The 21178-nt window shown below is 45.7% G+C and overlaps 1 protein-coding gene across 3 annotated transcripts in view; it reads left to right on the top strand.

Moving 5' to 3' along the window:
- The window catches only part of SV2A (synaptic vesicle glycoprotein 2A), a 211114-nt gene that overhangs the window by 155876 nt on the left and 34060 nt on the right, over nt 1–21178 (top strand). For all 3 annotated transcript variants that reach the window (XM_073567045.1, XM_073567046.1, XM_073567048.1), the window contains 5 exons: nt 7436–7587; nt 7710–7843; nt 13421–13510; nt 14449–14559; nt 15945–16033. In XM_073567045.1, coding sequence (XP_073423146.1) covers nt 7436–7587; nt 7710–7843; nt 13421–13510; nt 14449–14559; nt 15945–16033 — 576 coding nt within the window. The remainder of the gene's footprint in view (nt 1–7435; nt 7588–7709; nt 7844–13420; nt 13511–14448; nt 14560–15944; nt 16034–21178) is intronic.

Raw genomic sequence — 21178 nt, 5'->3', positions numbered from 1 at the left:
CATTTGTTTTCATCTGGGTCATTTATACACTGCCACACAAAATGTTTTTATCTTCAGTCACTGTGAAATACTCAAATACAGCTGACTTCATAAGATGCTTCTTAGACATTTTGTACTTATGTAGATTCGCTCTAAAAATAATTTTGTCCTGTAAAAAATAAGGTATATTGTAATTCTTACAAGAATAGGGAATCATGCACTGTATAATTTAGGATAAAAATAAAACAATCTTTGAATAAATCAATAGGACAGATGATAAGTATAAAGTTTGTAAAATATGTTGTTAGATTTCTTTACTCTGAACTTTCAATGTCAAAGCTTGTCTCAGGGTATAGCTCACTCAGGGGCGGACACTGACAGCTTGGGGCCTCTGCAAGAAATGTCTCTGGGCCCCCTTTCTTTTATGGCAACAAAGCTACATACATATATATATATATATACACTCACTGGCCACTTTATTAGGTACACCTGTCCAACTGTGTGTTAAGACTTAATTTCTAATCAGCCAATCACATGGCGGCAACTCAGTGCATTTAGGCATGTAGACATGGTCAAGACAATCTCCTGCAGTTCAAACCGAGCATCAGTATGGGGAAGAAAGGTGATTTGAGTGCCTTTGAACGTGGCATGATTGTTGGTACCAGAAGGGCTGGTCTGAGTATTTCAGAAACTGCTGATCTACTGGGATTTTCACGCACAACCATCTCTAGGGTTTACAGAGAATGGTCCGAAAAAGAAAAAAAATCCAGTGAGCGGCAGTTCTGTGGCCGGAAATGCCATGTTGATGCCAGAGGTCAGAGGAGAATGGGCAGACTGGTTCGAGCTGATAGAAAGGCAACAGTGACTCAAATTGCCACCCGTTACAACCAAGGTAGGCAGAAGAGCATCTCTGAACGCGCAGTGCGTCGAACTTTGAGGCAGATGGGCTACAGCAGCAGAAGACCACACTGGGTACCACTCCTCTCAGCTAAGAACAGGCATCTGATGGCTACTTTCAGCAGGATAATGCGCCATGTCATAAAGCTCGATTCATCTCAGATTGGTTTCTTGAACATGACAATGAGTTCACTGTACTCAAATGGCCTCCTCAGTCACCAGATCTCAATCCAATAGAGCATCTTTGGGATGTGGTGGAACGGGAGATTCGCATCAGGGATGTGCAGCCGACAAATCTGCGCCAACTGTGTGATGCCATCATGTCAATATGGTCCAAAATCTCTGAGGAATGCTTCCAGCACCTTGTTGAATCTCTGCCACGAAGAATTGAGGCAGTTCTGAAGGCAAAAGGGGGTCCAACCCGTTACTAGCATGGTGTACCTAATAAAGTGGCCAGTGAGTGTATATATATATATATATATATATATATATATAGCCACACACATATATGTATATATATTACATAGTCTCCTTTATTATGTATATTGCTGTCCCTTATTATACAGTGCCCTCTCTTGTTATGTACAGTACCGTCCCTTACATATTGGATTTTATAGAGCCGTTTTTTATTACATACCGTCCTGTCTTGTTAGCTGTATAATGCAGTGATGGCTGATGGAGCATGGGAAAGCTTCCTTTCTAATGGAGGAGCTGATGTACTGGTAGTCTGGTCACCGGCTGCTCCATCAGCAGTCATTTTATATCTAAAAAGAGAGGGGACTATGTAATAAAAGAGGGCGCTGTGAATAACAAAATTAACAAGTATACACTATGTAAGAGACAGCACTATACATAACAGCAGAGGAAGCTATATAAGGGACGGCACCATATACAGTGGGGCAAAAAAGTATTTAGTCAGTCAGCAATAGTGCAAGTTCCACCACTTAAAAAGATGAGAGGCGTCTGTAATTTACATCATAGGTAGACCTCAACTATGGGAGACAAACTGAGAAAAAAAAATCCAGAAAATCACATTGTCTGTTTTTTTTTCATTTTATTTGCATATTATGGTGGAAAATAAGTATTTGGTCAGAAACAAAATTTCATCTCAATACTTTGTGATATATCCTTTGTTGGCAATGACAGAGGTCAAACGTTTTCTGTAAGTCTTCACAAGGTTGCCACACACTGTTGTTGGTATGTTGGCCCATTCCTCCATGCAGATCTCCTCTAGAGCAGTGATGTTTTTGGCTTTTCGCTTGGCAACACGGACTTTCAACTCCCTCCAAAGGTTTTCTATAGGGTTGAGATCTGGAGACTGGCTAGGCCACTCCAGGACCTTGAAATGCTTCTTACGAAGCCACTCCTTCGTTGCCCTGGCGGTGTGCTTTGGATCATTGTCATGTTGAAAGACCCAGCCACGTTTCATCATCAATGCCTTTGCTGATGGAAGGAGGTTTGCACTCAAAATCTCACGATACATGGCCCCATTCATTCTTTCATGTACCCGGATCAGTCGTCCTGGCCCCTTTGCAGAGAAACAGCCCCAAAGCATGATGTTTCCACCACCATGCTTTACAGTAGGTATGGTGTTTGATGGATGCAACTCAGTATTCTTTTTCCTCCAAACACGACAAGTTGTGTTTCTACCAAACAGTTCCAGTTTGGTTTCATCAGACCATAGGACATTCTCCCAAAACTCCTCTGGATCATCCAAATGCTCTCTAGCAAACTTCAGACGGGCCCGGACATGTACAGGCTTAAGCAGTGGGACACGTCTGGCACTGCAGGATCTGAGTCCATGGTGGCGTAGTGTGTTACTTATGGTAGGCCTTGTTACGTTGGTCCCAGCTCTCTGCAGTTCATTCACTAGGTCCCCCCGCGTGGTTCTGGGATTTTTGCTCACCGTTCTTGTGATCATTCTGACCCCACGGGGTGGGATTTTGCGTGGAGCACCAGATCGAGGGAGATTATCTGTGGTCTTGTATGTCTTCCATTTTCTAATTATTGCTCCCACAGTTGATTTCTTCACTCCAAGCTGGTTGGCTATTGGAGATTCAGTCTTCCCAGCCTGGTGCAGGGCTACAATTTTGTTTCTGGTGTCCTTTGACAGCTCTTTGGTCTTCACCATAGTGGAGTTTGGAGTCAGACTGTTTGAGGGTGTGCACAGGTGTCTTTTTATACTGATAACAAGTTTAAACAGGTGCCATTACTACAGGTAATGAGTGGAGGAAAGAGGAGACTCTTAAAGAAGAAGTTACAGGTCTGTGAGAGCCAGAAATCTTGATTGCTTGTTTCTGACCAAATACTTATTTTCCACCATAATATGCAAATAAAATGAAAAAAAAAAAAACAGACAATGTGATTTTCTGGATTTTTTTTCTCAGTTTGTCTCCCATAGTTGAGGTCTACCTATGATGTAAATTACAGACGCCTCTCATCTTTTTAAGTGGTGGAACTTGCACTATTGCTGACTGACTAAATACTTTTTTGCCCCACTGTATAACTAGAGAGGATGGTACGTAATAAGAGACGGTGTTATACATAATAAAAGAGGAAACTATGTAACTAAGGATGGTGTTATACAGAATTAGTGAGTACACTATATGCTAAGGGACTGTGTTATACATAATAAGTACGTATACTATATGGTAAGGGACTGTGTTATACATAATAAGTACGTACACTATACTAAGGGACTGTGTTAGACATAGCAAGTGAGTACACTATATACTAAGGGACTGTGTTAGACATAGTGAGTACACTATATACCAAGAGACTGTGTTAGACATAATAAGCAATAATGTATTCCTCCACCTCCCCCTGTTCCTAAGGCCATTATAAGTCCCCCTTCTTCCCATCCCAATCCCCCACACCCCTCATTGGCCTCCTCCCCCGGCATCCCATTATTGTCCTCTCCCCCACCCCATCATTGCCCTCTTCACCACCTCCATCATTTTCTTCTCCCCCACCACTATCTTTGCTTTCTTCCTCACCACTCCCATCATTGCCCATTCCACCACTTCCATCATTTCCTCCTCCTCCACCACCCTCATTAGTGTCCTTTCCACCACCTCTGTCATTGCCTTCTCCCCTACCACCCCATCATGGCCTTCTCCCCATTACCCCCATCATGGCCTTCTCCCCATCACCTCATCATTGCCTTCTCCACCTACACACACACACACACATACATACATACATACATACACACACACATACACAAATACACACACATAGCACCTCTCACCTGTCCGCAGCATCACCAGCGCCCACGCTTTCTCGCTCTGGCACAGCGGTTAGCTGGCCGCTGAATGATGATGTCATCCAGCGGCGCTACTCTCTGTGTCAGAGACAGGAAGTGCTATTGCCACCACACCCCCAACCACACCCATTCCGCAACTAGTCACACCCATGTCTACGCCCCAACCACACCCATTTAGCACTGCTGATCACACTGACTGGTACTGAGGAAAAGAAAGAACAGAGAGAGAGAGAAAAAAGAAAACAGAGAGAGAAAGAAAGGAAAGCGAGAGAAAGAAAGAGGGGAAAGAAAGAACATAGAGAAAGAAAGAAGAAAGAAAGAAACAGAGAAAGAAAGAACGGGAGAAAGAGGGGACAGAAAAAAAGAACAGAGAGAGAGAAAAAAGAAAGAGGGGAAAGAAAGAACAGAGAGGGAGAGAGAAAGAAAGATACTATAGCAGCCCCCAGACTCCCATTGTAATGCCCGCCTGATCCTTCCGATGCAGGACATATCATGATCTGCTCACATGGCCGACATTCTCGAGTCCAAGGCGATCCCGCTGTCCGCGCTGTCGGAGGAGGACATGGTGATGGATCTGAAGCATTCCCTGAAGTTCCTCCATGGTTTCGTCACAATCTCCTCCCGAAATTACCTAATTTCCAGTCAGCTTCTAGCACGTCACTTCCGGTGGAATGTCACGTGCGAATTTTAAAGTGCTCTTCAGGGCTCCGCTATGTACTCCAGTGTCCGTGGGAAAGTAAGCTCCTGGCCGGAGCAGTGGGGCAGACACTCAAATTCGGGACTGTTCCACTGGATCTGGGACGGTTGGGAGGTATGAATGCTCCCCACCATACACCCTGTACATGCACGGTTCCACACACCTCATACACACACAGTTCCGCTTTGTATGACATGCACTCCCCGTACACACGCGGCTCTGCTCCGTACACCTCGTACACGCACGGCTCCGCTCCGTACACCCCGTACACATGCTGCTCCATACACCCTGTACACGCGCGGCTCTGCTCCGCACACCTCGTACACACATGGCTCTGCTACATCCACCCTGTAAACCCCTCCTGACCCCACACATACACTTCCCTCATCCAGCATCATGACGACCAGCACAGCAGAGTCCTGCACACACCGAGGGCTGTGCGCACAGGACCTGTGATGAGGTCACAGGAGGGGAGGAGTCAGGGCTCACATGATCAGGGGCCTCGGATAGAGGCCCCTGATCATGTGATCCGACTCCTCCCCTCCTGTGACCTTATCACAGGTCCTGTGTGCACACTGCACAGAGAATCCCAGCGACATCATTGCTGGGATTTTTCAGTGAGAGGCTGCGGTGGTCGGTGGCCCTCTCTGTGAGGGCGAGGATGGGTCGGTGCATGGGATGGGGGGTGTGGCGGCTCAGTGCAATGCGGGAAAAATAAGCTCCCACCCGGGACGGTTGGGAGGTATACATTAGCCGCCCTGCAGGGGCCCCCTGGAGGCTCGGGGCCCGGTGCAGCCGCACAGGTTGAACTGGCGGTATGTCCGCCCATGAGCTCACTAAATGCTTCACATCATATTTCTTCACAGTCTATGAAGAGGGGAGGAGGGATGGAGTATGTTTGTGCTGAATCATATTCCAGAACACACACACAAACAAATATATATGTCCTTATCGATCCTGTTACTGTATTTCCAAATTTGAGATGTTGGAAAACAGTTTTTACTCTATGAGGGGACATTATATTCTATGAGGGAGCTGCAGTATACTCTGAGGGGGGCTGCAGTATACTCTATGAGGGGGGCTGCAGTATACTCTGAGGGTGGGTGGAAATGTTAATGTTCTTGTTGCCTCACCATTTTCTCTATCCCTGCACCAATTCCATATTCCCGAGTTGTGATATTGCTGCATCTATAACTGTACAATAAAATTCTCACAAGCATCTATTTAAAGTGTGCGGTGAGTGAACATTACTCCACTCGTTCTCAGAGTGGACGGTCGTGGTTCTTTCATAGCGGAACGTCGAGGGTCCCTCAAAGCAGACAGTCACGGTTCCCTCAGAAGGGGAGGTCGTGGTTCTCTCAGAGTGGACGATCGTGGGTCCCTCAGAGCGGAAGCTCGGGGGTCCCTCAAAGCAGACAGTCATGGTTCCCTCAGAAGGGACAGTCGCGATTCTCTCAGAGCGGACGTTCGCGGTTCCCTCAGAGCAGATGGTCATGGTTCTTTCAGAGCGGATGGTCACGGTCCCCTCAAAGGACGGTCGTGGTTCTTTCAGAGCGGAAAGTTGAGGGTCCCTCAAAGCAGACGGTCATGGTTCTTTCAGAGCGGACCTTCGCGGTTCCCTCAGAGCAGATGGTCGTGGTTCTCTCAGAGTGGACGGTCACGGTCCCCTCAGAGAGGACGGTCGTGGTTCTTTCAGAGCGGAAGGTCGAGGGTCCCTCAAAGCAGATGGTCACGTTTCCCTCAGAGCGGACGGTCGCGGGTCCCTTAAAGTGGACAGTTGTGGTCCCCTCAGAGCGGACGGTCATGGTCCTCTCAGAGCAGATGGTCGCGGGTCCCTCAGAGCAGACGGTTATGGTTCTCTCACAGCAGATGGTCGCGGATACCCCAGAGCAGACGATCACATTACTGAGGACAGATAACATTTATAAAGGTGTCTTCAGTTATAGAATCTGTAGGGAAATGTGTGGACTGCCTTTAAGTGTGAAAAAGTGGAAAATCCCTAACACCGGGTTACTGTTTGGGGGGAGAGGGGAGGTGGGAACATACCGCACAGCACCGCTCACCTGCCGCAGTTCCGGTCTCTTTGCAGCTGAAACCACTCTCTATCATTCTCTACCCTTCTCCTGCATCTTTTCTTTTTCCTGTTCCTGCACTGAATAGGCTCCGCCCCAGTCTCCTGATTGGCCAATTTTTCTTCTTATCATTGGTCCTCTGCATTGCTCAGCAGGGGAAGGAGAATGTCTGATTGGTTATCACTAAATGCCCCGCCTCTCGGGAATGCTCTTCGTGCCTGGGGCCACATGCAGTAGCTTCAGTCGTACAGGAACTGCCCCTGGAGGAGGCACTGTAGGGAGATAATCTCATTCATGTCTATGGCATGTTTGCCCCTTGACTTAAATGTGACTGCTTCAATTGACTGACAGCAAGCATGAATCCTGCACCCAGTTCTATGCATACAGTGAGCAGTGTAATGCAGTGTACGTGCGCTCTGCCGCCGACTACCGTGTATAATAACATATGACAGCTGCAATCTGTATTGTCCGTGGCCGCTCTGTACGTCACATGCTCCTAATTCAACTCCCTCATGTTCATTGCAGCATCGGTGGATCGATTCCTATCGTCTTCTCCTACTTTTCTGAATTCCTGGCCCAGGAAAAGCGAGGAGAGCACCTGAGCTGGCTGTCCATGTTCTGGATGATCGGGGGTATCTACGCCTCCGCCATGGCCTGGGCCATCATCCCTCATTATGGTGAGTTGATTTTCTCAATCCAGACAAGCCCTTTAAGATCAGAAATATCAGGCATGGAATCCAGTATGGCCTTCGTACCCGCACACATTGGAGATCATAATAATTACACATTTACTCCGCAGGATGGAGCTTCCAGATGGGCTCAGCGTACCAGTTCCACAGCTGGCGGGTGTTCGTCTTGGTCTGTGCATTTCCTTCTGTGTTTGCCATTGGAGCTCTGACCACCATGCCGGAAAGTCCACGCTTCTATCTTGAAGTAAGTATAAGATTCATCCACTTTTAGGAATATTCTAAGATGTCTGAAAATACATCATGATTTTCTGTATCCAGAGTAACGGTGATGTCTATAGGACGCTCCTGTATGTTCAGTAACATCTACAGGGTCGATGATGTCTATAGGACTCTCCTGTATGTGCAGTAACATCTACGGGGCCAGTGATATCTACAGGACTCTCCCGTAGGTGCAGTAACACTGCGGGGCCGGTGATATCTATAGGACTCTCCTGTATGTGCAGTAACATCTGCGGTGTCGGTGATGTCTATAGGACTCTCCTGTATGTGCAGTAACATCTACAGGGTCGGTGATATCTACAGGACTCTCCTGTATGTGCAGTAACATCTGTGGGGTTGGTGATGTCTATAGGGCTCTCCTGTATGTGCAGTAACATCTGCTGGGCCGGTGATATCTATAGGACTCTCCTGTATGTGCAGTAACATCTGTGGGGTCGGTGATGTCTACAGGACTCTCCTGTAGGTGCAGTAACATCTGCGGGGCCGGTGATATCTACAGGACTCTCCTGTAGGTGCAGTAACATCTGCGGGGTCGGTGATATCTATAGGACTCTCCTGTAGGTGCAGTAACATCTGCGGTGTCGGTGATGTCTATAGGACTCTCCTGTATGTGCAGTAACATCTACAGGGTCGGTGATATCTACAGGACTCTCCAGTATGTGCAGTAACATCTGTGGGGTTGGTGATGTCTATAGGGCTCTCCTGTATGTGCAGTAACATCTGCTGGGCCGGTGATATCTATAGGACTCTCCTGTATGTGCAGTAACATCTGTGGGGTCGGTGATGTCTACAGGACTCTCCTGTAGGTGCAGTAACATCTGCGGGGCCGGTGATATCTACAGGACTCTCCTGTAGGTGCAGTAACATCTGTGGGGCCGGTGATATCTACAGGACTCTCCTGTAGGTGCAGTAACATTTGCGGGGCCGGTGATATCTACAGGACTCTCCTGTAGGTGCAGTAACATCTGCGGGGTCAGTGATATCTATAGGACTCTCCTGTAGGTGCAGTAACATCTGCGGTGTCGGTGATGTCTATAGGACTCTCCTGTATGTGCAGTAACATCTACAGGGTCGGTGATATCTACAGGACTCTCCTGTATGTGCAGTAACATCTGTGGGGTTGGTGATGTCTATAGGGCTCTCCTGTATGTGCAGTAACATCTGCTGGGCCGGTGATATCTATAGGACTCTCCTGTATGTGCAGTAACATCTGTGGGGTCGGTGATGTCTACAGGACTCTCCTGTAGGTGCAGTAACATCTGCGGGGCCGGTGATATCTACAGGACTCTCCTGTAGGTGCAGTAACATCTGCGGGGTCGGTGATATCTATAGGACTCTCCTGTAGGTGCAGTAACATCTGCGGTGTCGGTGATGTCTATAGGACTCTCCTGTATGTGCAGTAACATCTACAGGGTCGGTGATATCTACAGGACTCTCCTGTATGTGCAGTAACATCTGTGGGGTTGGTGATGTCTATAGGGCTCTCCTGTATGTGCAGTAACATCTGCTGGGCCGGTGATATCTATAGGACTCTCCTGTATGTGCAGTAACATCTGTGGGGTCGGTGATGTCTACAGGACTCTCCTGTAGGTGCAGTAACATCTGCGGGGCCGGTGATATCTACAGGACTCTCCTGTAGGTGCAGTAACATCTGCGGGGCCGGTGATATCTACCGGACTCTCCTGTAGGTGCAGTAACATCTGCGGGGCCGGTGATATCTACAGGACTCTCCTGTAGGTGCAGTAACATCTGCGGGGTCAGTGATATCTATAGGACTCTCCTGTAGGTGCAGTAACATCTGCGGTGTCGGTGATGTCTATAGGACTCTCCTGTATGTGCAGTAACATCTACAGGGTCGGTGATATCTACAGGACTCTCCTGTATGTGCAGTAACATCTGTGGGGTTGGTGATGTCTATAGGGCTCTCCTGTATGTGCAGTAACATCTGCTGGGCCGGTGATATCTATAGGACTCTCCTGTATGTGCAGTAACATCTGTGGGGTCGGTGATGTCTACAGGACTCTCCTGTAGGTGCAGTAACATCTGCGGGGCCGGTGATATCTATAGGACTCTCCTGTAGGTGCAGTAACATCTGCGGGGTCGGTGATATCTATAGGACTCTCCTGTAGGTGCAGTAACATCTGCGGTGTCGGTGATGTCTATAGGACTCTCCTGTATGTGCAGTAACATCTACAGGGTCGGTGATATCTACAGGACTCTCCTGTATGTGCAGTAACATCTGTGGGGTTGGTGATGTCTATAGGGCTCTCCTGTATGTGCAGTAACATCTGCTGGGCCGGTGATATCTATAGGACTCTCCTGTATGTGCAGTAACATCTGCTGGGCCGGTGATATCTATAGGACTCTCCTGTAGGTGCAGTAACATCTGCGGGGCCGGTGATATCTACAGGACTCTCCTGTAGGTGCAGTAACATCTGCGGGGCCGGTGATATCTACAGGACTCTCCTGTAGGTGCAGTAACATCTGCGGGGCCGGTGATATCTATAGGACTCTCCTGTAGGTGCAGTAACATCTGCAGGGTCGGTGATGTCTATAGGACTCTCCTGTATGTGCAATAACATCTGCGGGGTCGGTGCTGTCTATAGGACTCTCCTGTATGTACAGTAACATCTGCGGGGCCAGTGATATCTACAGGACTCTCCTGTAGGTGCAGTAACATCTGCGGGGCCAGTGATATCTACAGGAATCTCCTGTAGGTGCAGTAACATCTGCGGGGCCGGTGATATCTATAGGACTCTCCTGTAGGTGCAGTAACATCTGCGGGGTCGGTGATGTCTACAGCACTCTCCTGTATATGCAGCAACATCTGTGGGGCCGGTGATGTCTATAGGACTCTCCTGTAGGTGCAGTAACATCTGTGGGGTCGGTGCTGTCTATAGGACTCTCCTGTATGTACAGTAACATCTGCGGGGCCAGTGATATCTACAGGACTCTCCTGTAGGTGCAGTAACATCTGTGGGGTCGGTGATGTCTATAGCACTCTCCTGTATGTGCAGCAACATCTGCGGGGCCGGTGATATCTACAGGACTCTCCTGTAGGTGCAGTAACATCTGTGGGGTCGGTGATGTCTATAGCACTCTCCTGTATGTGCAGCAACATCTATGGGGTCGGTGATGTCTATAGGACTCTCCTGTATGTGCAGTAACATCTGCGGGGCCGGTGATATGTACAGGACTCTCCTGTAGGTGCAGTAACATCTGTGGGGTCGGTGATGTCTATAGGACTCTCCTGTAGGTGCAGTAACATCTGTGGGGTCGGTGATGTCTATAGGACTCTCCTGTAGGTGCAGTAACATCTGTGGGGTCGGTGATGTCTATAGGACTCTCCTGTATGTGCAGCAACACCTGTGGGGTCGGTGATGTCTATAGCACTCTCCTGTATGTACAGTAACATCTACGGGGCCGGTGATGTCTGTAGCACTCTCCTGTATGTGCAGTAACATCTGCGGGGCCGGTGATGTCTGTAGCACTCTCCTGTATGTGCAATAACATCTGCGGGGCCGGTGATATCTATAGGACTCTCCTGTATGTACAGTGGGTACAGAAAGTATTCAGACCCCTTTAAATTTTTCACTCTTTGCTTCATTGCAGCCATTTAGTAAATTCAAAAGAGGTTAATTTTTGTTTCTTATTAATGTACCCTCTGCAACCCATCTTCACAGAAAAAACAGAAATGTAGAAATTTTTGCAAATTTATTAAAAAGGAAAAACTGAAATATCACATGGTCATAAGTATTTAGACCCTTTCCTCAGTACTGAGTAGAAGCACCCTTTTGAACTAGTATAGCCATGAGTTTTCTTGGGAATGATGCACACCTGCCATTCTTCCTTGCAGATCCTCTGCAGTTCCATCAGGTTGGATGGTGAATGTTGGTGGACAGCCATTTTCAGGTCTTTCCAGAGATGCTCAGTTGGGTTTAGGTCAGGGCTCTGGCTGGGTCAGTCAAGAATGGTCATAGAGTTGTTCTGAAGCCATTCCTTTGTTGTTTTAGCTGTGTGCTTAGGGTCATTGTCTTGTTGGAAGGTGAACCTTCAGCCAAGTCTGAGGTCCAGAGCAATCTGGAAGAAGATTTCATCCAGGATTATCCCTGTACTTGGCCGCATTCATGTTTCCTTCAATTTCAACCAGTTGTCCTTTCCCTGCAGCTGAAAAATGCCCACATAGCATGATTCTGCCACCACCATTTTGCACTGCTAGGATTGTATTGGACAGGTGATGAGCAGTGTCTGGTTTTCTCCACACACGCCACTTAGAATTATCACCAAAAAGTTCGATCTTTGTGTCATTATACCAGAGAATCTTATTTCTCATAGTCTGGGAGTCCTTCATGTGTTTTTTGGCAAACTCTATGTGAACTTTCATATATCTGGCACTGAGGAGAGGCTTCCGTCAGGCCACTTTGCCATAAAGGCCAGACTGGTGGAGGGCTGCAGTGACAGTTCACTATGTGGAACTTTCTCCCACCTCCCTACTGCATCTGTGGAGCTCAGCCACAGTGATCATGGGGTTTTTATTTACCTCTCTCACCAAGGCTCTTCTCCCACGAATGCTCAGTTTGGCTGGATGGCCAGGTCTAGAAAGACTTCTTGTGGTCCCAAACTTCTTCCATTTAAGGATTATGGAGGCCACTGTGCTCTTAGGAACCTGTCCTTGAGTACTGCAGAAATTCTTTTGTAACTTGGCCAGATCGGTGCCTTGCCACAATTCTGTCTCTGAGCTCCTTGGCCAGTTCCTTTGACCTCATGATTCTCATTTGGCCTGACATGCACTGTAAGGTCTTATATAGACAAGTGTGTGCCTTTACAAATCAAGTCCTACCAGTTTAATTAAACACAGCTGGACTCCAATGAAGGTGTAGAACCATCTCAAGGAGGATCACATGGAAATGGACAACATGTGACTTAAATATGAGTGTCTGAGCAAAGGGTCTGAACATTTATGACCATGTGATACTTCAGTTTATTTTTTTAATAAATTTGCCAAAATTTCTAAATTTTTGGTTTTTTTTTCAGGTAAGATGGGGTGCAGAGTGTACATTAATGAGAAAAAAAAATTACTTTTTTGAATTTACCAAATGAGTGCAATGAAACAAAGAGTGAAAAATTTAAAGGGGTCTGAATACTTTCCGTACCCACTGTACAATAACATCTGCGGGGCCGGTGATGTCTATAGGACTCTCCTGTATGTACAGTAACATCTATGGGGTCGATGATGTCTATATCGATCTCCTGTATCTGTAACATCATCTGCGGGGCCGGTGATGTCTGTAGCACTCTCCTGTATGTACAGTAACATCTGCGGGGCCGGTGATGTCTATAGGACTCTCCTGTATGTACAGTAACATCTGCGGGGCTGGTGATGTCTATAGGACTCTCCTGTATGTACAGTAACATCTATGGGGTCGGTGATGTCTATATCGATCTCCTGTATGTGTAACATCATCTGCGGGGCCGGTGATGTCTATAGGACTCTCCTGTATGTGCAGTAACATATTATTAACCTTTTTCAACATCTTTCCAGAATGGAAAACATGATGAAGCTTGGATGGTCCTAAAGCAAGTCCACGACACCAACATGCGGGCCAAGGGCCACCCAGAAAGCGTCTTCTCTGTAAGCAGACGTGTTACAGGGCTCTCACTTAAATTGGTTTTCTTTTAATAGGTTGAGTCTCCCCAATGATCATCAGAAATGACGAGCACTACATGATCAATCAGTTGGGATCTCATCTCATCTCATTTGTGGAGATCTCATTAATAGAAATTTCATATATTTTGTGGGGATCTAATTTCATTGGTGGTCTCATCATCTCATCAGTGTGAATCTATTCTCTTTGGTGGAGAGTTCATTGGTGGAGATCTCATCTCCTTGGGAGGGAATTCATCTCCTTTGGAAGGGATCTCATCTCAATGGTAGGGATGTTATCCTATCTGATTGGTGGATCTCTCAATAGTGGGAATCTCAGCTCATTGGTGAAGATCTCATGTCTTCTTATTAGTGGAAATCTCATCTAATCACATCAGTGGGAAACTCATCTCATTGGTGGAGATCTTTTATCAATAGTGGAAATTTCATCCTATTGGTGGAGACCCCATCTCATCTCAGTCGTAGAGGTCAGACCCCCACCATTCTAAAAGTAGTCACCTACACTATCACTATATCACTTTAAGCTTTTCTTAAAATCTGTTGTCCAGCAAAGGAAAATTACTTTAAGCCACCACAGAAGAGTGTAGAACAATAACAAATAAGGCAGATTCATCTCACCGATCCAGCACAGCTCCTGTTGTGATGCTGCCTGGTCTGCAGGCAGTGTATATGTTGTGCTACAGCACAGGGACATGGGACCGCTGCAGACAATCCCTGATTTCGGGACATCAGCAGCAGGTATGAGAGCTGGCGGATGAATATGACTTTATTGCAGACCATTCTGATTTGTTTTAAACATTTTTTAACGCTGTACATCCATTTTAAGGTGGTCAGACAGTATACATTTTGGATCATTTAGACCATTACCAGCTGCCATTATTTACTGGACAACTTTTTCCTTGCAGATCACTCAGATAAAGACTATTAAACAAGAGGATGAACTGGTTGAGATCCAGTCTGATACTGGGAATTGGCACCGGCGCTGGATGATCCGGATTTTGAATTTGTCTCAGCAGGTAGGACTTTTTTTTTTAGTACAAAGGTATCAACTCTGTGCTATAGCTTCCAATTTGATACGTCTATATATACAGTATATTCAGTACATATATGCCAAATGTGGAGTTTTCTGGAATGGATGGTGTTCGGGCAATTATGTGTTTGAAGAAGAAAAAGAAGAAAAACATCCAAACAACAGAAACGACCAATCTGCAAAAGAGGTAAGGAGAGGATGTGAAGAATCGTTCTGATAAAAGGATCAGAAGAGCGTTTGAATTACTGTTCTGATCATAGGGATCAGAGGAAAATGTGAAGAATCATTCTTAAGAAATTGATAAGAGGAAGGATGTGAAAAATTGTTCTGATGAAAGGAAACAGAGGAAGATGTGAACAATGGTTATGATGAACATATCAGATTAGAATGTGAAGAATCATTGTGATGAAAGTATGAAGGAAAAAATTCCAAAAATATGGGACCCAGGAGTCTCACAGAACTGGTAGAATTCTCCAAGGAAGAATGGATGAAAATCCCTCAAACAAGATCTGGAAGACTCTTGTCTGGCTACAAAAAGCATATACAAGCTGGGAATCTTTCAAAAAGGGGGTGTTACTAGGTACTAACCATGCAGGGTGGCCAAACTTTTCCAGTGGCCCATTTTCCTTTTTATAATTTTTAAAATGTAAAAGATGACAAAGGAAACGTGTGATGTTAAACTTTAGGCCTCTTAGAGATCATTTCATCTTCAACTTGCTTAATTGTTCACAATAACGTAATTTTGACCAGCGGTGCCCAAACTTTTACATTCCACTGTAAAGAATCGTTCTGATCAAAAGATCAATAAATGTAAAGAATCGTTCTAAGTAAAGAATCAGAGGACAAATCGAAGAAACGTTCCAATGGAAGGATTCGAGGAGAATGTTAAAAATCAATCTGATTGAAGGAGTAGATGAGGGTGTGAAGAATCGTTCAATCAAATGAGGAAGTGATGAATCGTTATAATGAAAGGATCAGAGGGCGATTTGGAGAATTATTCTGATAAAAGAATCCCGGGGGCCATGTGAGGAATCATTCTGATGACTGGATAGGATGGGAATGTGAAGCTTCATTCGGCGAAAAGAATCAGAGAATGTAGAGAATTACTGTAATGAAAGCATCAGAGGCGGATGTGAGGAATTGTACTGATGTAACCATCAGAGGAAGACTATAATAGCAGATGGCCAGATACAGTGTCATTGCCACAAAAGTTGACCCCATTGGAAAAAAAAATGTATAGAGAAACGGAGATAGACAATACATATGTTTTGGTTTTATATACTTTTTAAATGTTGCATTTCTTTTTTTTTTGCATTTGATTCGTTTTTATTTTGGAGAATTTTCTAACAGTTGTGATTTTCTCGTTTGCAGGTTTGGGCTAATTTCCAGCAGTGCTTTGCCCCAGAATACAAGCGCGTCACACTCATGATGATGGCGGTTTGGTTCACCATGTCTTTCAGGTAGGTTTGCCATGTTGCAATGGAAGGATGGGGAAGCCTTGGATTTTGGGTGCAGGAATATTCTGGCGTTTCTGTTGATTTTTACCGAGCGACTTGCATTTACTAATATCAGCTTTGTGAAATTATTATCGTCACGCAATCATTGTGGGAATGGCTGCTTCCTTCACTTCTGATAAGACTGGAGATGGTGGCTTCAGGAGGCCGGGAGGGCTTTAGTCTCCAATAATTTATTACAGCCGCTTTTCCATCAGAAGGAGGACAGTGCACACGTTTGGCGAGTGCCGATCAAAAGTATTGCATTCTAGATGATGACTGTAGACACCCGAAGAAGGGGTACCATAGTAAAGTATGTCTGAGTCACGGCACCGATAACTGAGTGTACAGGGCACCACGGAGGTACAGTCCCATTACAAGGTTTTGCTCTGGGTCCCGCTGCATACTAGGTCTGATACTGTGTTCTCGCTCATTGTCATTGAGCAGAATGAAACCAAGCTGCTGCGAACTGCAGTACCAGGTATGGTCACAAGAAAAGTGATAAAGATGCTTCAAACTGCAATACAAGGTACAGGTGTGTAACGGGGTCTACCAAGCTGGGGTACCTCTTTCAGTACCACCCCGCTGGCTGGAATTCCTTGGTTACATGGGCGCATATAAAAGATCACTGCTTCTCCATGTATTTCCAGTCTGACAACACTTTACTCACAGGACACAGAATATATCACACAGATACAGAGGGCAGGCCAATAGAAAAGCGGCAGGCCAGACATGCATTACAAAAGCCGCAGGTGGCCGGAGCCTGCCAATGTTTACTGTGGGAATTACAAAGGTGGGGGGAGGGCAGACAAAAGGGGAATATCGTTTTCCCTTCTGCCCAGGGGCGCAGCCTGTGAACTGATGCATTAGGGACATGCATCTCACATAGAACCTATTATACATACATATAACTGCACAACATATTCTGGGTGCTGAGTGGTTCTGTAACACGTAACAAGGTGATTAAAATGCTGTAAACTGCAGTACCAGGTACGGTTACTAGGAAAGAGATTAAGATGCTGTGATCTACAGTATTAGGAACAGTCACTCGGAAAATGATAAAGATGATGCGAGCTACAGTATCAGGTACAGTCACTAGGAATTTGACCAAATTGCTGTAAAATGCAGTACAAGGCACTATCACTAGGAAGGTGACCGAGTTTCCATGAACTGCAATACCAGGTATAGCCACTAGGAATATAATTAAGATGCTGTGAACTGCAGTACCAAGTACAGTCACTAGGAGTGTGATGTTGTGAACTGCAGTGCCAGGTACCGTCACTAGGAAAGTGAGTAAGATGCTGCAAACTGCAGTGCCAGGTAGAGTTGCCAGGACCGCAACACGTTGCTGTAAACTGCAATACCAGGTTCCGTTTGCTAGGAATATGATTAAGATGCTGTGAAGTACCAGGTACAGTCATTAGTAAGGTGAATGCTTTATTGTGAATAGTAGTACCAGGTACAGTTATTAGTAAGGTGACTGCGTTTTTGTGAACACCAGTACCAGGTACAATCACTACTAAGGTGATTGTACCTGGTACTGCTGTTCACAATATTGCAAACAGCTTAGTAGTGATTGTACCTGGTACTGCTGTTCACGAGAACGCGGTCACCTTAGTAGTGATTGTACCTGGTGAAGCTGTTCACAATAACGCAATCACCTCACTAGTGATTGTACCTGGTACTGCTGTTCACAATATCGCAAACAGCTTAGTAGTGATTGTACCTGGTGCTGCTGTTCACGAGAACGCAGTCACCTTAGTAGTGATTGTACCTGGTACTGCTGTTAACGACAATGCGATCACCTTAGTGATTGTACCTGGTACTGCTGTTCACAATAACGCAATCACCTCACTAGTGATTGTACCAGGTACTGCTGTTCATAGCAATGTGATCACCTTACTAGTGATTGTACCTGGTACTGCTGTTCACATTAACGCAATCACTAGGTGACCGCGTTGTTGTGAACAGCAGTACCAGGTACAACCACTAGTAAGGTGACCACGTTGTTGTGAACAGCAGTACCAGGTACAATTACTAGTGAGGTGACCACGTTGTTGTGAACAGCAGTACCAGGTACAATCACTAGTAAGATGACCGCATTGTTGTGAACAGCAGTACCAGGTACAATCACTAGTAAGATGACCGCATTGTTGTGAACAGCAGTACCAGGTACAATCACTAGTAAGATGACCGCATTGTTGTGAACAGCAGTACCAGGTACAATCACTAGTAAGGTGACCGCGTTGTTGTGAACAGCAGTACCAGGTACAATCACTAGTAAGGTGACCACGTTGTTATGAACAGCAGTACCAGGTACAATCACTAGTAAGGTGACCGCGTTGTTGTGAACAGCAGTACCAGGTACAATCACTAGTGAGGTGACCACGTTGTTGTGAACAGCAGTAAAAGGTACAATCACTGGAAAGGTGACCGCATTGTTGTGAACAGCAGTACCAGGTACAATCGCTAGTAAGGTGACCGCGTTGTTGTGAACAGCAGTACCAGGTACAATCACTAGTAACATGACTGTGTTGTTGTGAACTGTAGTACCAGGTACAATCACTAGTGAGGTGACCACGTTGTTGTGAACAGCAGTAAAAGGTACAATCACTAGTAAGGTGACCGCATTGTTGTGAACAGCAGTACCAGGTACAATCACTAGTAACATGACTGTGTTGTTGTGAACTGTAGTACCAGGTACAATCACTAGTGAGGTGACCACGTTGTTGTGAACAGCAGTACCAGGTACAATCGCTAGTAAGGTGACTGCGTTTTTGTGAACAGCAGTACCAGGTACAATTACTAGTGAGGTGACCACGTTGTTGTGAACAGCAGTACCAAGTACAATCACTAGTAAGGTGACTGCGTTGTTGTGAACAGCAGTACCAGGTACAATCACTAGTAAGGTGACCACGTTGTTGTGAACAGCAGTACGAGGTACAATCACTAGTAAGGTGACCACATAGTTGTGAACAGCAGTACCAGGTACAATCACTAGTAAAGTGACCGCATTGTTGTGAACAGCAGTACCAGGTACAAGCACTAGTAAGGTGACCGCGTTGTTGTGAACTGCAGTACCAGGTACAATCACTAGTAAGGTGACCACGTTGTTGTGAACAGCAGTACCAGGTACAATCACTAGTAAGGTGACCACGTTGTTGTGAACAGCAGTACCAGGTACAATCACTAGTAAGATGACCGCATTGTTGTGAACAGCAGTACCAGGTACAATCACTAGTAAGATGACTGCGTTGTTGTGAACAGCAGTACCAGGTACAATCACTAGTGAGGTGACTGCGTTGTTGTGAACAGCAGTACCAGGTACAATCACTAGTAAGATGACTGCGTTGTTGTGAACTGTAGTACCAGGTACAATCACTAGTGAGGTGACCACGTTGTTGTGAACAGCAGTAAAAGGTACAATCACTGGAAAGGTGACCGCATTGTTGTGAACAGCAGTACCAGGTACAAGCACTAGTAAGGTGACCGCGTTGTTGTAAACAGCAGTACCAGGTACAATCACTAGTAAGATGACTGCATGGTTGTGAACAGCCGTAAAAGGTGCAATCACTAGTAAGGTGACCACGTTGTTGTGAACAGCAGTACCAGGTACAATCACTAGTAAGGTGGCCACATTGTTGTGAACAGCAGTAAAAGGTACAATCACTTGAAAGGTGACCGCATTGTTGTGAACAGCAGTACCAGGTACAATCACTAGTAAGATGACCGCATTGTTGTGAACAGCAGTACCAGGTACAATCACTAGTAAGGTGACTGCGTTGTTGTGAACAGCAGTACCAGGTACAATCACTAGTAAGGTGACCACGTTGTTATGAACAGCAGTACCAGGTACAATCACTAGTGAGGTGACCGCATTGTTGTGAACAGCAGTACCAGGTACAACCACTAGTAAGGTGACCGCATTGTTGTGAACAGCAGTACCAGGTACAATCACTAGTAAGGTGACCACATTGTTGTGAACAGCAGTACCAGGTACAACCACTGGTAAGGTGACCGCGTTGTTGTGAACAGCAGTACCAGGCACAATCACTAGTAAGGTGACTGCGTTGTTGTGAACAGCAGTACCAGGTAGAATTAGTAGTGAGGTGACCACGTTGTTGTGAACAGCAGTACCAGGTACAACCACTAGTAAGGTGACTGCGTTGTTGTGAACAGCAGTACCAGGTACAATCACTAGTAAGGTGACCGCATTGTTGTGAACAGCAGTACCAGGTACAATCACTAGTAAGGTGACTGGGTTGTTGTGAACTGTAGTACCAGGTACAATCACTAGTGAGGTGACTGCGTTGTTGTGAACTGTACTACCAGGTACAATCACTAGTGAGGTGACCACGTTGTTGTGAACAGCAGCACCAGGTACAATCACTAGTGAGGTGACCACATTGTTGTGAACAGCAGTACCAGGTACAATCACAAGTGAGGTGACCGTGTTGTCTTGAACAACAGTACTAGGTAGTAGGTGCAAGGATCTCACATAGCCCTTGATTTTGCTAGGACAATTCTACTTTGAGAGTCAAAAAAAAGGACAGAGCTTGTGCAAATTCTGGCTAAAAGTAGGTGTTTAATGGGCATTTCTGGATCCGTAAAAGGGATGCATTGCTCTCCACAGTTCCATGGCCCTGTTAATCAGCCAATTCATGGACAGGGCAGGATGTTGGCTTGTCAGATGGTGGCAGGGCATCCTGCCGAAACCTATGGGTCTTTTAACCATCCATACAGGGTGCCTACAGGATAAGTTTCTTTTATAATCATTTCTTTTTACAATGCATCATGTTTGCCAATAGGTATTAATCTACAGTTTTGTGCATACAGCTCCTATGCAGGCCTATGCATGCAAACACATCCTCTGTAATTGCTTATTATTTCCTTCCATCTGCCCTTGCTTTTCTGTTTGGGTCTTGTAAAGTTACAAAAAATAGGATAGAGTGAGGAACACATGACTATGGGAGACACATGGCTCTGCACGGGGCTGTATACACAAAACGGTCGGATGTATTATTTCTGAGAAAGGCCCTAATTTAGTGAAAATAATTATTTAGCTTGGCATTGAAGTCTTCTACATGAGGGGCATTATAAATTCTCTTGGTT

This window comes from Dendrobates tinctorius, unplaced genomic scaffold (assembly GCF_039654945.1).
Source record: "Dendrobates tinctorius isolate UK_male_01 unplaced genomic scaffold, ASM3965494v1 ptg000019l, whole genome shotgun sequence".
NCBI classification, from domain to species: Eukaryota; Metazoa; Chordata; class Amphibia; order Anura; family Dendrobatidae; genus Dendrobates; species Dendrobates tinctorius.
The sequence above is the reverse complement of the archived record's forward strand: the minus strand, read 5'-3'. Positions and strand labels throughout refer to the sequence as shown.